Here is a 13,687-nt window from a genome sequence, read left to right on the forward strand (position 1 = left end):
CTAAGCTGGGTGTCTACTAGGATTAAAATCCTCATGAAACGTTCACTCTGCCCTTGTTCAGGAGGAGCCCTGGCAGCTCTGAACTAGGTTGTGGATGTCTTAGACATTGCCCTCACCTGATAGGGGTTTGTTCTCACAGGATTTCTTAACCCAGGATCTATCACTTATGTGTGTTACCTTTTCTAGACCTTCCACTGTCTGCAAGACTTGCCAAAACTGGATTTTATATTTTCAAATGGTGACTATGTCCAACCCAAGTTAGTTCTCATCAGAGCTCTTGGTTTTGTTATGCAGACTTAGAAGAGTCAAGATGACAATTATGAGATGCACATTCAACTCCAAAACTATTTACTGAGCAGTTGCATTGCCGTCAAAGCAGTAAAAGACTCACAGCTTTCTCCACGGGCTTGCAAGGGACTTATATTGGCTTGAATTTCAGTGCCTCCATCAATGTGCTTGCCCTCCATGTGGACAGTGAGGTTAATGAGGAACAAAGCAAGAGCTCTGATGCCTTTCTCACTGGCACCTATGACATTTTGGCATCTTCTGTGTCTTGGTCATCTCACCCCACCCCCCACCTCTTCAACCTGGAAAATAAAAGAACAAGAGGAGTGGGACATGCCTTCAATCTCACTCCCAAATCATGCTTAATATTGCTGCCACCATGTTCTGCCTTCTTAGCTGGTTTACAGGGGAGAGTTTGTCTTACATGGATACTGTGAATCTTTGACACAATAATCCCTATTCATCAACAATATTTCCATTTCTCCTGAGCCCAAAGTGGTGCCATTACAAAATGACTGGGGTGAGGGAGGGTGGGGTCTCCATGGCTGAGGTAGTTCACCCTCATGCTTCTCAAATTCAGGATCCAAAAGGTTCATCCCCAGTACATTCAAAGCCAAAAACTGCAGCAGAAATAAGACTGATCCAGAAGTTAATTGTCCAGTTATCCAGAGGCAGGAAGTCTCCAGGCACTGAAATGGGCTGGGAAGGCTCCCCAGGACAACAGGGACTAGAACTGACTGTATTAGGTCCTAGAGTTACAAAGAACCATAGACTCCAACATTAGGAATGTATTTGCTGTCTCTGAGTTCTGGAGGCCAGAAGTCCAGAATCAAGGTGTCTGCAGGGCTGGTTGTCTCTGAGAGCTTTGAGACAAGCATCTGTTCTGGGCTTCTCTCCTTGGCTTATAGATGCCGTCTTCTCCCTGTGTCTTCACATCATCTTCCCTCTATACATGTCTGTCTCTGTGCCAAAACTGGCCTTTTTATAAGGACACCAGAAGTACTGGATTAGAGGCCACACTAACAAACTCATTTTAACTCGATTGCCTCTGTAAAGACCCTACCTCCAATGACAGTGTCATTCTGAGGTCCTGGGGGTTAGGACTTCAACGTTTGCATTTGGGGGGACACAGCAGAACCTATAACGCTCGTCCTCAAAGAGCTGAACAGTGAGCATGGAGTGGGGTCGTGTTGGGAGGCGTGGGCCCGCAAGCCCAAGTCGAGGCCCCACCTTGTGACTAAACGCACGGCTCTTCCAGTTCCAGGTCCTCCCGCGGGCGTGAAGGCAGCGGCGGCCTCAGCCTCCATGGTCTTTGTGTCCTGGCTTCCCCCTCTCAAGCTGAACGGCATCATCCGAAAGTACACTGTATTCTGCTCCCACCCCTATCCCACAGTAAGTTGGCAAATAACCAAGTGCCTTTCAAGCGTCTGCCAGGGACGAGCTGCAGGTGCTCGTGCTGGACAGTTTCATTCCTTTGTTTCACACCTACTTGGGTCTTTCCAGTGGTTTTGTTTTGCCCCTGCTGTCTCCACATACAAAGCAAAGTCCTCATTTACACCTCATATGAAAATACGCTCCTGAATCATGACAGGGGGGACAATTGTCTGGAATTATTGTTTATTTGGTGAGTTCCTACTAAACTGCCAGCAACCTGATCAAAATCAAAGCCCAGAGGCCTTAATTGTGCCTTAATTGATAGTCAGTGGACAACACCTATTGATTTTACTGTTGGACTCATCATGACGGGCACTTCATGCCTTCCCTCCCTCCTTCCTTCCCTCCCACCCCATCCCTCCCTTCTTTCCCTCCTCCGTCTCACACTGGGAAAAGAATAGCAGGCAAAACCCTATTGTGCTAGAAATGAGGGATTTTCATGAAGATCTATTACCCTTACGGTTACAGCAGTCAGCCTGGTTCATTGTGAAGGAACTAAAAGTTATTTACTATTTCAAAGTGTGGTTTTTGTTATCATTCATATTATTCCTGCTGAATAATTATTATAAAATTAGACTGCTTCTGAGACCACACCAAAACATATCAAAAAGGGAAATTAAAAAAAGAAATGTTGAAATCACCCACCAAAATTGATGATGTCTTCATAGAAACATTATGACATTTTCTGCGGCAGGTGCCGTGTTTCTTCCATCTTTGCATCTCCAGCTTCCAGTATAGAACTTGACACATGTAGTCATTCACTAAGCGTCTGTGGAGTGAATATACACACTGGTTTTGTTTATTTTCTGGTAAAATACACATAATGTAAAACTTACCATCTTAACCACTTTGATTATCGAGTTTATCAATGTTAAATACCTTCACATTGTTGTGAAACCATCACCACCATCCATCTCCAGAACTCTACAAAACCAAAACTCTATCCCCATTAAACACGAATTCCCCATCCTCCCTCCAGCCAGACCCTGGCACCCACCATTCTACTTTCTGTCTCTGGATTTGACTCCTCTAGAGACCTCATGCATGTGGAATGATACAGCATTTATCACTTAGTGACCGGCTCGTTTCACTTGACATGATATCCTCAAGATTCATCCATGTGGTAGCATGCGATGGAATCTCCTTCCTTGTGAAGGCTGAAAAATATTCCCAAACAAATTTATGGATTAATAATCAAGGTGATGTGTTTGTGCAAGCTCAGAGTCCACAGGGGCCCTTGAGGCCTGGTGTACCCCAACAGTGAGTGTGAGCGAGAGAGTGTGTGGGCTTGCTTGGCCCATGAAGGTCTGTCTGTCTGCTGAAAAAGGTGTGTGCTCTACTGCTTATGCATTCATGGCAGTACGCTGTCCTTGAAGTCAATACATAAATGTAAGTGGTCTGAGTTAGGCTCCACAGTGTTTTTATGGGCTTCTTATGTGGTTTGCAATATGCTGTTAATCCTCACTTGCTGAATCCTACCATCAAAGCCCAGAGATGTAGAGCACCGTAGACACAGAAAAAAAAACTGAGCCATTGTGCCCTCTACTTAGAGTGGCAATTCTTCGAGGACCCCCCACCCTGCCCAGGGTGGCCTCCGATTTTCTCCTTAACACTGACATGTCCCTGTATTCACCAAAGAAAGACAAAAATTATTGCTGAAATAAAGCGTACTCATTTTCCACTAGAACTTGAATTGTATCTGTATTAGTATTCGCTCATTCATTCATTGATCTCTTTGCTACGGGATTCATGTTTGCTGTTTTGACTCTAACAGGCTAGAAGGCACCTAGCAGGGTACAGAAACACCAGCAGCTTCCTCTCGTTTTGTCTTCTCAATCAGATCTTTATCTGTAAACTAAAAATCCCTACCTGGCTTATTTGAAATGAGTCCTTAGTGACTGATGCTTGCCGAGGAAGCCCCTCTTTGTGGATGATACAGGCTGTATCTGGCTCTGTCCTCCCAGCCTGAGAATTACATACAATAAAAAAAGGAAGAAAAAACATCCTATCCTGCAAATAAAGTCACACAGGTGTTGTTAGATGGGGTAGAAACGCGTTTGCCCGGGATTTCTCCTGTCTCTTCGCCCACAGAACAATGGGATTTGACCTGCCCAGGATCTTAACAATACACTCTCAAAAGGGACAGTAATGAGGGCCAGCCAGGCATGATGGCTCACGCCTGTAATCCCAGCACTTTGGGAAGCCAAGGCAGGAGGATCACTTGAGGCCAGGAGTTTGAGACCAGCCTGGCCAACATATGAAACTCCATCTCTACAAAAAATACAAAAATTAGCCAGGCGTGGTGGCACATGCCTGTAATCCCAGGTACTTGGGAGGAGGCTGAGGCAGGAGAAACTCTTGATCCTGGGAGGCGGAGGTGGCAGTGAGCCGAAATGACACCACTGCACTCCAGCCTGGGCAACACAGCAAGACTCCGTTAAAAAAAAAAAAGACAGTAATGAGAACAAACCAACCAGAAAAAGGTGGGAAATAACAGCTGAGATTTTTATCGGGGTATCTCTGTGTTGCCTTTTGACCATATGAAAAAGACTAGAGACATAGAAATATGATGAGCAGGTGCCTGTGTTCTTCCAGGCGGTGATACCTAGAAAGTGTTACAAGGAGGTCCCAGAACCCCAAACACAGGTGGTGATACCTAGAAAGTGTTACAAGGAGGTCCCAGAACCCCAGAGCACCCTCATCGAAGTGAAGTGAACTAAAAACAGTTCCATCTCCATATCCACATTCCTATCTATCTATCTTAACCATCATTTAAGACCAGGAGGCCTATTTTTTACATCAAATAATATCATTGAGAGTCAAGGTCAGAGACAATTATTTCTCTTCAGAGGTGAATATTTGCAAAGAATATCTATTATTCTGTTTTAAATATGAAATGATCAAGAAACTTTAAAGTACAGGAAAGAAGAGTGTTTTTTGTTTTGTTTTGTTTCTTTGTTTTTTGTTTTTTGTTTTTTTCCGTCAGTTTCTGCAATTTGACTTTCAGTAAACTGGATGCTGTCAAGTGTTCTGAGGTATTTGCCTTTCTGGCTATGTGTACGAATGACCACCAGAGGGCAGTATGAGCTCTAGATATTTTCCTTACTCATAAATCTGAATTTTTTTATTTGAAATGATTTCATAGTTGAATGTAGAACATAGGGGGATAAATCAGGACACAATATGCCTTGTAATTTGATCCTTTTTATAAGAGTCCCTCAGATAACCTCCTCACTGATGTCAATTTCTCTCAAGATCCCAAATCATCTCCCTTTCTTGGGAAAGGACCTTGTTAAAATAGACAAGCTTTTTTATCTAATATGTGACATATAATGTCTGCTAATAGGCATTTATTTCATGGTGCTGTCTCAGTTTAGCTTACAAAAAGCCATTAGAATTTGAAACATTGCATGTGGCCCGATGACAAGTTAGAGTAACTGAGAAGGAATCTGCAAACAGGTTGTCTAAAGATGGTGCTGACTGAACATGAACCTTCCCTCGGGGGTCCAGCAGTGCAATGAGATATTAAACTCCCCAATCAGAGATTCAAACAGCAAAATCTCAAGTCATTTGATTCAGAGCCTTATCCCCATAATTTGCAGATTCTGGCTATTAATTTTAATATATAATGGTTTGAATGATCAAACAATCTATTATAAGCAATGAAAGTCCAAAGACGTGAGACGGCCCTTTTAAGGTTCAGGAAGGAAACAGCCAAGCTTCATTTCCTCCCTGATGCTCCGGTCTACATAAAAGCAGTCTGAAAAAATGTTACATACAGACTGCTTTTACTGTATACACATTAAATAAGCATTATGATGTAGACATTGTCTATTTCACAATGCTAATCTCATTTGCAGAGCTTAGAAATGTAAAATTAGGAAGCACAGACTTCTCATTAATGAAAACTAAAAGTCAGAAGGCATAAAATATTTCTGAGCTGTGATTCACATTGGTTATTCCAGTTTCAGATGATAATATTATTCAGTTCCTATACATAGTACGTGCTCAATAAATGTTGCTGAGTGAACCAGTGAGAATACACCACTACTCTTCTTACCCAGAAGACCTGGGCAATTAAACTCTCCATAGTGTAGACCACAACTTAGAATTAAACAAGTCTTCTGGGAGGCAAAGTAGCTCACCAGGTCCAGACAGCTTCCCACCCCAGGCAACAGGTGTGTGTTTGCCTCCCAACCAGCTGCAGACTGCATCGAATAAAGCCATAGTCAGGCTGAGGGCGAAAGGGGACTTCCGAGGACCAGAAATGTGCAGGAATCTCAAGGAGTGGGAAAGTGGTGTAACGTGGAATCCGGAAAGCAGCATCTAACATGCTCAAGTGTATCTACAATGATACTCATCACAGTGTTCATTCTTCCCCTTTCACACAAAACAGGGACCTCCCGGCTGTATTAAAATGTCATTCCTCCCTCCCAGTACCCTCCCTATTTCATGTCACTGTAGCATATAGTGACACTACTAGACAGCAGTTTGCTTTTAAAATCCTCCTTTTCTTAGCTTCCATTATCTTGTTTTTTATTCTTTGTTGCTTCTCGTCCCTCTGCTTCTCACCCTTAAATGTAGGCATTTTCCAATATTCTTCCTTTATCTCTTTTAATATTCTTCACTATCTCCGTGGATCATTGAATCTGCTCTTATAATTTAACTATCATTTGAAATTAAAGAGTTCACATTTTTTATTTCTAATCCTGACAATCTTAGAGAACCATCAGTCCTATATTTCCAACTTACCACCATCTGCGTACTCAGGAAGACCTCCCCGGTACTTCACATTCAGTGTGCCCACAAACACGTTTATACTTGTCTCTCCCTCTCTTCCTGTGTTCTAGTTTAGCTGATGATCTAACAAAATCTGCTGCTTTCTGACCAGAAGCTTCGAGCTACCTATAGTTCCTCTCCTAATCATTCATTCATTTATACCACAAATAAACATAGAGCACTACTCTTACACCAAGCTTTGAGCCAGGTTCTGAATCACATCACTCAAGAGATGCTGAGTTAGGGGGCATCACAAACAGGCCTGAATCCTCAGTGATTTACAACAACCAACGGTTTTATTTTTCTTTCACGATCATGCTCATTGTGAGTGTATGGCAGTCCATGCCGTGTTATCTTCACTCCAGGAAGGACCCAGGCAGGTTTCATGACAAAGAGAAAGAAATCTCTGAGGCTCTGACACAGGCATGTAAATGCTCCAGCACAAATCATGGGCCAGAATCTGTCATAAGATTCTGGTCCATGTCTTAACCACAAGGGAACCACGACGTATGCTCCAAACCCATACCCAGCAGTTCTAGGAAAGGCAGGAAACACTGGACAATGTCACCCTTCTGTGTGATGTGACGGAGGACACAGCAGTGATGTGTACAGCACGGTGCAGGGGTGCGGACGGGGACGGGGGGTCACTCAAACACGGGGCCAGAGACGGTTGCTTGGAACACACAGCTAGTCCTGGCTTGCAGGAAGAGAAGAATCTTACCTGAAGAATCAGAAGCAGGAAGGGGTAATATGATCAGAGGAAATAAATGAGCAAAGTGACATCATGTCACAAGAGCCCTCTGCAATGTCTTGTTTGTTTGTTTGGGACGGAGTTTCACTCTGTTGCCAGGCTGGAGTAGTGGCACAATCTTGGCTCACTGCAACCTCTGCTTCCCAGGTTCAAACGATTCTCCTGCCTCAACCTCCTGAGTAGCTGGGATTACAGGCACCCACCACCACGCCAGGCTAATTTTTGTGGTTTTAGTGGAGACAGGGTTTCACCATGTTGGCTGGGCTGGTCTCGAACTCCTGACCTCAGGTGATGCGCCCGCCTCTGCCTCCCAATGCAAGGTCTTCTTAATCTCCTTTCCTTTCACACCCACTGCCCTTGCCTTGCTTCAGGTCCTCCCCCAGGGAACCAAAACCAAGTCAGAAGCCTTCCCACTGCCAGGCTCAACTCCCGGTCTGCTGTCCACATCCCTGTCACAATTCATTTTTCCAGTCCTGAATCTGAGCATGTTATTCCTTTGTGCAAATTTCTTGGATGACTTCTCATTTTTTACCTAAAGACATTGAAAATTCGCAATATGACCTAGATAGAGTTCCAGAATCCAGCTGCAGCTCCTGTCTAGTTTCATATTTTACTAACCTTCTTCCATCCGGTGTCTAAGTAATACCATGTCTCATATGTGTCTGCATTTGTGTACGTGTGTGTGTGTCTGTGTGTGTGTGTATGTGTGTGTTGGATTCTCCTTGCCTTTTCCATCTCATCCTCTTTGGTAAAAATGTTTATTGTTTAAAGTTGAACTTAAATGCTATATTTTTATTTCACCATTTCTTAGCACTGGCTACATGTTAGGCACTGGGTGCCAAAAGCTTTATACCTATGGTTTTTGAACTTGTTCTATGGTGACCTGCAATAGAAAATGTAAGTTATAATCACACTACGAAAGTACACGCACACCACAAACTTGCATTTACTACACGTGATGTCCTCTGATATTTTCTGTTCCATTTGATTTTTTTTCTATTCTATTTCATTTTGTTTTTAAAGTGGTTGTCATGTTCCACTAAATTGCTCCTGTGACTCACATTTTTAAAAATACTGTTTTGCATCAGTTAATTCTGGTGACTATCTTACACAGGAAGCGTTGTGATTGTTATCTTCATTTACCGATACTGAAAGGAAGACTGTACAATATGGCCAGAGCCACGCAGGTTAGCAAAGGAAGACGGGACCTGCAACCCACAGGGGGCTGAGTTCAGAGTCCCAGCTCTTTGTCCTGATGCTTACCTGCCTTCCCTGGGATGTCAGCTCCATCCTGCCCCAGCGTTCCCAGCACTGATTTCAACCTCACTTTGACATAGCCACAATCTCTCGCGTTGTTGTTAGACATGAGCATAAGCTGGCAAACCTGTTACTGTGCTGAAACAGTGGATGCTCCTCAAATGTGTGTTGAATTAAATTTTACAGATTATGACTGTGAGTCTTCTAAAAGAGGTTAAATTGTGTAATGAAGCTGTAGCTTAATAAGGCAAGAAATTGTGTTATGTACTTTGGGATGCTTTGTATCCCAGAAGGATTTGGATCGAGTGCCTGTGCTTTTAAATCACTTACATAGAAATCATTCTTCCATCATTTTATTTAAATGACTGAAGGGTAAATCTTTTTTTTTTTTTTTTTTTTTTTTTTTTTTTTTTTTTGAGACAGAATCTCACTCTGTTCCCCAGGCTGGAGGGCAGTGGCGTGATCTCGGCTCACTGCAAGCTCTGCCTACCGGGTTCACGCCATTCTCCTGCCTCAGCCTCCCAAGTAGCTGGGACTATAGGCGCACACGGCCATGCCCGGCTAACTTTTTGTATTTTTAGTAGAGACGGAGTTTCACCATGTTAGCCAGGATGGTCTCAATCTCCTGACCTCGTGATCTGCCCGCCTCGGCCTCCCAAAGTGCTGGGATTACAAGCATGAGCTACCGTGCCCAGCTGAATATCTCTCTCTTTTTTTTTTTTTAATAATAGAAAATCTGAAAATTATGGAGATACCACAAGTTAACCTAAAAATAGACAAGTGTGTTCCATTTACACACATGTAATGAATCATGTACATGAGACCTTTGTGGAGTGCTTCTACATGGCAGGCAGATGCTAGGCTCTGTATGTTCTTGGATCATCCAAACATTATTGAAGCCCCAGCATCCTGTCATGGAATCATATGGCTGGAAAAAAACCTAGAAGGGTTTCTTTGAGGCAAGGCTACATCTAAACATCCCAGACATATGAAAATCAATTCTGGTTTTATAAAATTTCTTGAGAAGTCTATTCTTGAAGCTTTCTTGGAAATATCTTTGTATTTCACGGCTGGTTCTAATGGAATGCAGTTCTTTACTTTTTAACTTTTATTTTACGTTCAGGGATAATGTGCAGGTTTGTTATAGAGGTAAACTTGTGTCACAGGAGTTTGTTTTACAGATTATTCATCACCCAGGTATTAATCCTAATATCCGTTAGTTGTTTTTCCTGATCCTCTCCCTCCTCTCACCCTCCACCCTCCAAAAGGTGTGTGTTGTGTGTTATTCCCCTCTATGTGTCCGTATGTTCTCATAATTTAGCTACCACATACAAGTGAGAACATGTGGTATTCGTTTTTCTATTTCTGTGTTAGTTTGTTAAGAATAATGGCATCCAGCTCCATCCATCTCTGCAAAGGACATGATCTTTTTCTTTTTCATGATTGCATAGTATTCTATGGTATATATTTATCACATTTTCTTTATCTAGTCTATCATTGATGGACATTTAGATTGATTTCACATCTTTGCTATCGTGAATAGTGCTGCAATTAATATATGTGTGCATGTGTCTTTATAACATAATGATTTATATTCCTTCGGGTATATACCCAGTAATGGCATTGCCAGGTCAAATGGTATTTCTGTCTTTAGGTCTTTGAGCAGAGTTGCCACACTGTCTTTCACAATGGCTGAACTAATTTATACTCCCATCCACAGTGGATAAGCACCCCTTTTTCTCCACAACCTCACCAGCATCTGTTATTTTTTGACTTTTTAATAATAGTCGTTTTGACTGGTGTGAGATGGTATCTCATCGTGGTTTTGATTTGCGGTTCTCTGATGATCAGTGATGTTGAGCTTTTCCTATGCTTGTTGGCTGCCTGTATGTTCTCTTTTGAAAAGTCTCTGTTCATGCCCTCTGCCCATGTTTTATGGGATTGCTTTTTTCTTGTAAATTTGTTTAAGTTTCTTATAAAGGTTGAATACTAGACCTTTGTCCGATACATAGCTTACAAAAATTTTTTTCCCATTCTGTGAGCTGTTTACTCTGTTGATAATTTATTTTGCTGCACAGAAGTTCTTTCATTTACTTGATCCCATTTGTCCATTTTTGTTGTGGTTGCAAATTGCTTTTGGTGTCTTCATCCTGAAATCTTTGCCCATGCCTATGTCCTGAATAGTAGTATTACCTAGGCTGTCTTTCAGGGTGTTTATAGCTTTAGGTTTTACATTTACATTTTTAAATCCATCTTGAGTTGATTTTTGTATACGGTGTAAGGAAGGGGACCAGTTTCAATCTTCTGCATATGGCTAGCTAGTTATCCCAGCACCGTTTATTGAATAGGGAATCCTTTCCCCATTGCTTGTTTTTGTCAGGTTTGTGAAAGATTAGATAGTTGTAGATGTGCAGTCTTATTTCTGGGTTCTTTATTCTGTTCCATTGGTCTATGTGTCTGTTCTTGTACCAGAACTATGCCATTTTGGTTACTGTAGCCCTGTAGTATAGTTTGAAGTCCAGTAGCATGGTGCCTCTAGCTTTGTTCTGTTTGCTTAGGATTGCCTTGGATATTTGGGCTCTTTTTGGTTCCAACTGAATTTTAAAATAGTTTTGTGAAGAATGTTAATGGTAGTTTAATGAGAATAGCATTGAATCTATAAATTGCTTTAGGTAGTATAGCCATTTTAAGATATTGATTTTTCCTATTCATGAGCATGAAATGTTTTTCCATTTGTTTGTGTCATCTCTGATTTATTTGAGCAGTAGTTTGTAGTTCTGCTTATAGAGATCTCTCACCGTCCTAGTTAGCTGCATTCCCAGGTATTTCATTCTTTTTGTGGTAATTGTGAATGGGAGTTTATTCCTGATTTGGCTCTCAGCTTGACTGTTGTTGGAGGACAGGAATGCTAGTGATTTCTGCACTATCCTGAGACTTTACTGAAGTTGTTTATCAGCTTAAGAAGCTTTTGGACCGAGATGATGGGGTTTTCTAGATATAGAATCATGCCATCTACAAATAGGGATAGTTTGACTTCCTCTCTTCCTGTTTGAATGCCTTTTATTTCTTCTCTTGCCTGATTGCCCTGGCCAGAACTTCCAATACTGTGTTGAGTAGGAGTGGTGAGAGAGGGCATCCTTGCCTTGTGCCAGTTTTCAAGGGAAATACTTCCAGCTTTTGCTCATTGGGTATGATGTTGGCTGTGGGTTTGTCATATATGGGTCATATTATTTTGAGGTATGTTCCTTCAATAACTAGTTTATTGAGAGTTTTTAACACGAATGGATGTTGGATTTTATCAAGAGCCCTTTCTGCATCTAATTGAGATAAACACATTGGTTCAAAATAAGGGGATGGAGGAAAATCCTGTAAGTAAATCAAAAACAGAAGAAAGCAGGGGTTGCAATCCTAGTTTCTGACAAAACAGACTTTCAACCAACAAGGAACAAAAAAGACAAAGATCTAACTGTCCTAAATGTACATAATCCTATATTTTATGTAATGGTAAAGGGTTCAATTCAAGAAGATTTAGCTGTCCTAAATATATATTCACCCAACACAGGAGCACTCAGATTCATAAAGCAAGTTCTTAGAGACCATCAAAGAGGCTTAGACTCCCACCCAGTAACAGTGGGAGACTTTAACACCCCACTGACAATATTAGACAGATCATTGAGACAAGAAATTAACGAAGATATTCAGGACTTGAGCTCAGGTCCTGAATTAGATGGATCTGATAAATATCTACAGAACTCAAATGGATCCGAAAGATATCTACAGAACTCTCCACCCCTAAACAACAGAATATGCATTCTTCTCATTGCTACATGGCACTTACTGTAAAATTTACCCTATTAATCAGAAGTAAAACACTCCTCAGCAAATGCCAAAGAACTGAAGTCAGAACAGTCTCTCAGACCACAACACAAATTCAAAATCAAGATTAAGAAATTCACTTAAAACTCTACAAATTACATGGAGATTGAATGACCTGCTCCTGAATGACTTTGGGGATTAATAATGACATTAAGACAGAAATCAAGAAGTTCTTTGAAACTAATAAGAACAAGGATACAATGTACCAGAATCTCTGAGACACTGCTAAAGCGGTGTTAAGAGAGAAATGTATAGCACTAAATGCCCATGTCAAAAAGTTAGAAAGGTCTCAAGTTAACAACCTAACATCACAACTAAAAGAACTAGAGAACCAAGAACAAACAAATCCCAAAGCTAGCAAAAGATAAGAAATAACTAAAATCAGAGCTGAACTGAAAGAGATAGAGACATGAAAAACCATTTAAAGGATCAACAAATCCAGGAACTTGTTTTTTGAAAAAAAAATTAATAAAATAGATAGGCTAATAAAATAGCTAGGCTAATAAGGAAGAAAAGTGAGAAGATTCAAACAACTACAATCAGAATAAATAGGGGGGATATTACCACTGGCCTCACAGAAATACAAACAACCATCAGAGAATATTATGAACACCTCTATGCACATAAACTAGAAAACCTAGAAGAAATGGATAAATTCCTGGACACATACACTTTCCCAAGACTGAAATAGGAAGAAATTGAATCCCTGAATAGACCAATAATGAATTCTGAAATTGAGGCAGCAATAAGTACCCTACCAAACAATAAAAGTCCAGGACTAGATGGATTCATGGCTGAATTCTACCAGATGTACAAAGAAGAGCTCATACCATTCCTATTGAAACTATTCCAAAAAAATGAGGATGGGGGGACTCCTCCCTAACTCATTTTATGAGGCCAGCATCATCCTGATACCCAAATCTGGCAGAGATATGACAAAAAAAAAAAACTTCAGGTGAATATCCTTGATGAACATCAGTGCAAAAATCCTCAACAAAATACTGAAAAACTGAATCCAGCAGTACGTCAGAAAGCTTATTGATATGGTTTGGCTGTGTCCCCACTCAAATCTCTTCTTGAATTGTAGCTCACATATTCTCCATGTGTCATGGGAAAGACCAGTGGAAGGTAATTGAATCATGGGGGTGGATTTTCCTGTGCTGTTCTCATGATAGTGAATAAGTCTCATGAGTTCTGATGGTTTTATAAAGAGCAGTTCCCCTGCACATGCTCTCTTGTCTGCCACCATGTAAGACATGCCTTTACTCCTCCTTTGCCTTCTGCCATGATTGTAAAGCCTCCCCA

At 41.3% G+C, this 13,687-nt stretch overlaps 1 protein-coding gene across 2 annotated transcripts in view; it reads left to right on the forward strand.

Annotated features, from left to right (window-relative positions):
• DSCAM (DS cell adhesion molecule) overlaps positions 1 to 13,687 on the forward strand; it is an 861,731-nt gene that overhangs the window by 763,767 nt on the left and 84,277 nt on the right. For both annotated transcript variants that reach the window (XM_050784546.1, XM_050784547.1), the window contains one exon: positions 1,544 to 1,677. In XM_050784546.1, coding sequence (XP_050640503.1) covers positions 1,544 to 1,677 — 134 coding nt within the window. The remainder of the gene's footprint in view (positions 1 to 1,543; positions 1,678 to 13,687) is intronic.

This window comes from Macaca thibetana, chromosome 3 (assembly GCF_024542745.1).
Source record: "Macaca thibetana thibetana isolate TM-01 chromosome 3, ASM2454274v1, whole genome shotgun sequence".
NCBI lineage: Eukaryota > Metazoa > Chordata > Mammalia > Primates > Cercopithecidae > Macaca > Macaca thibetana.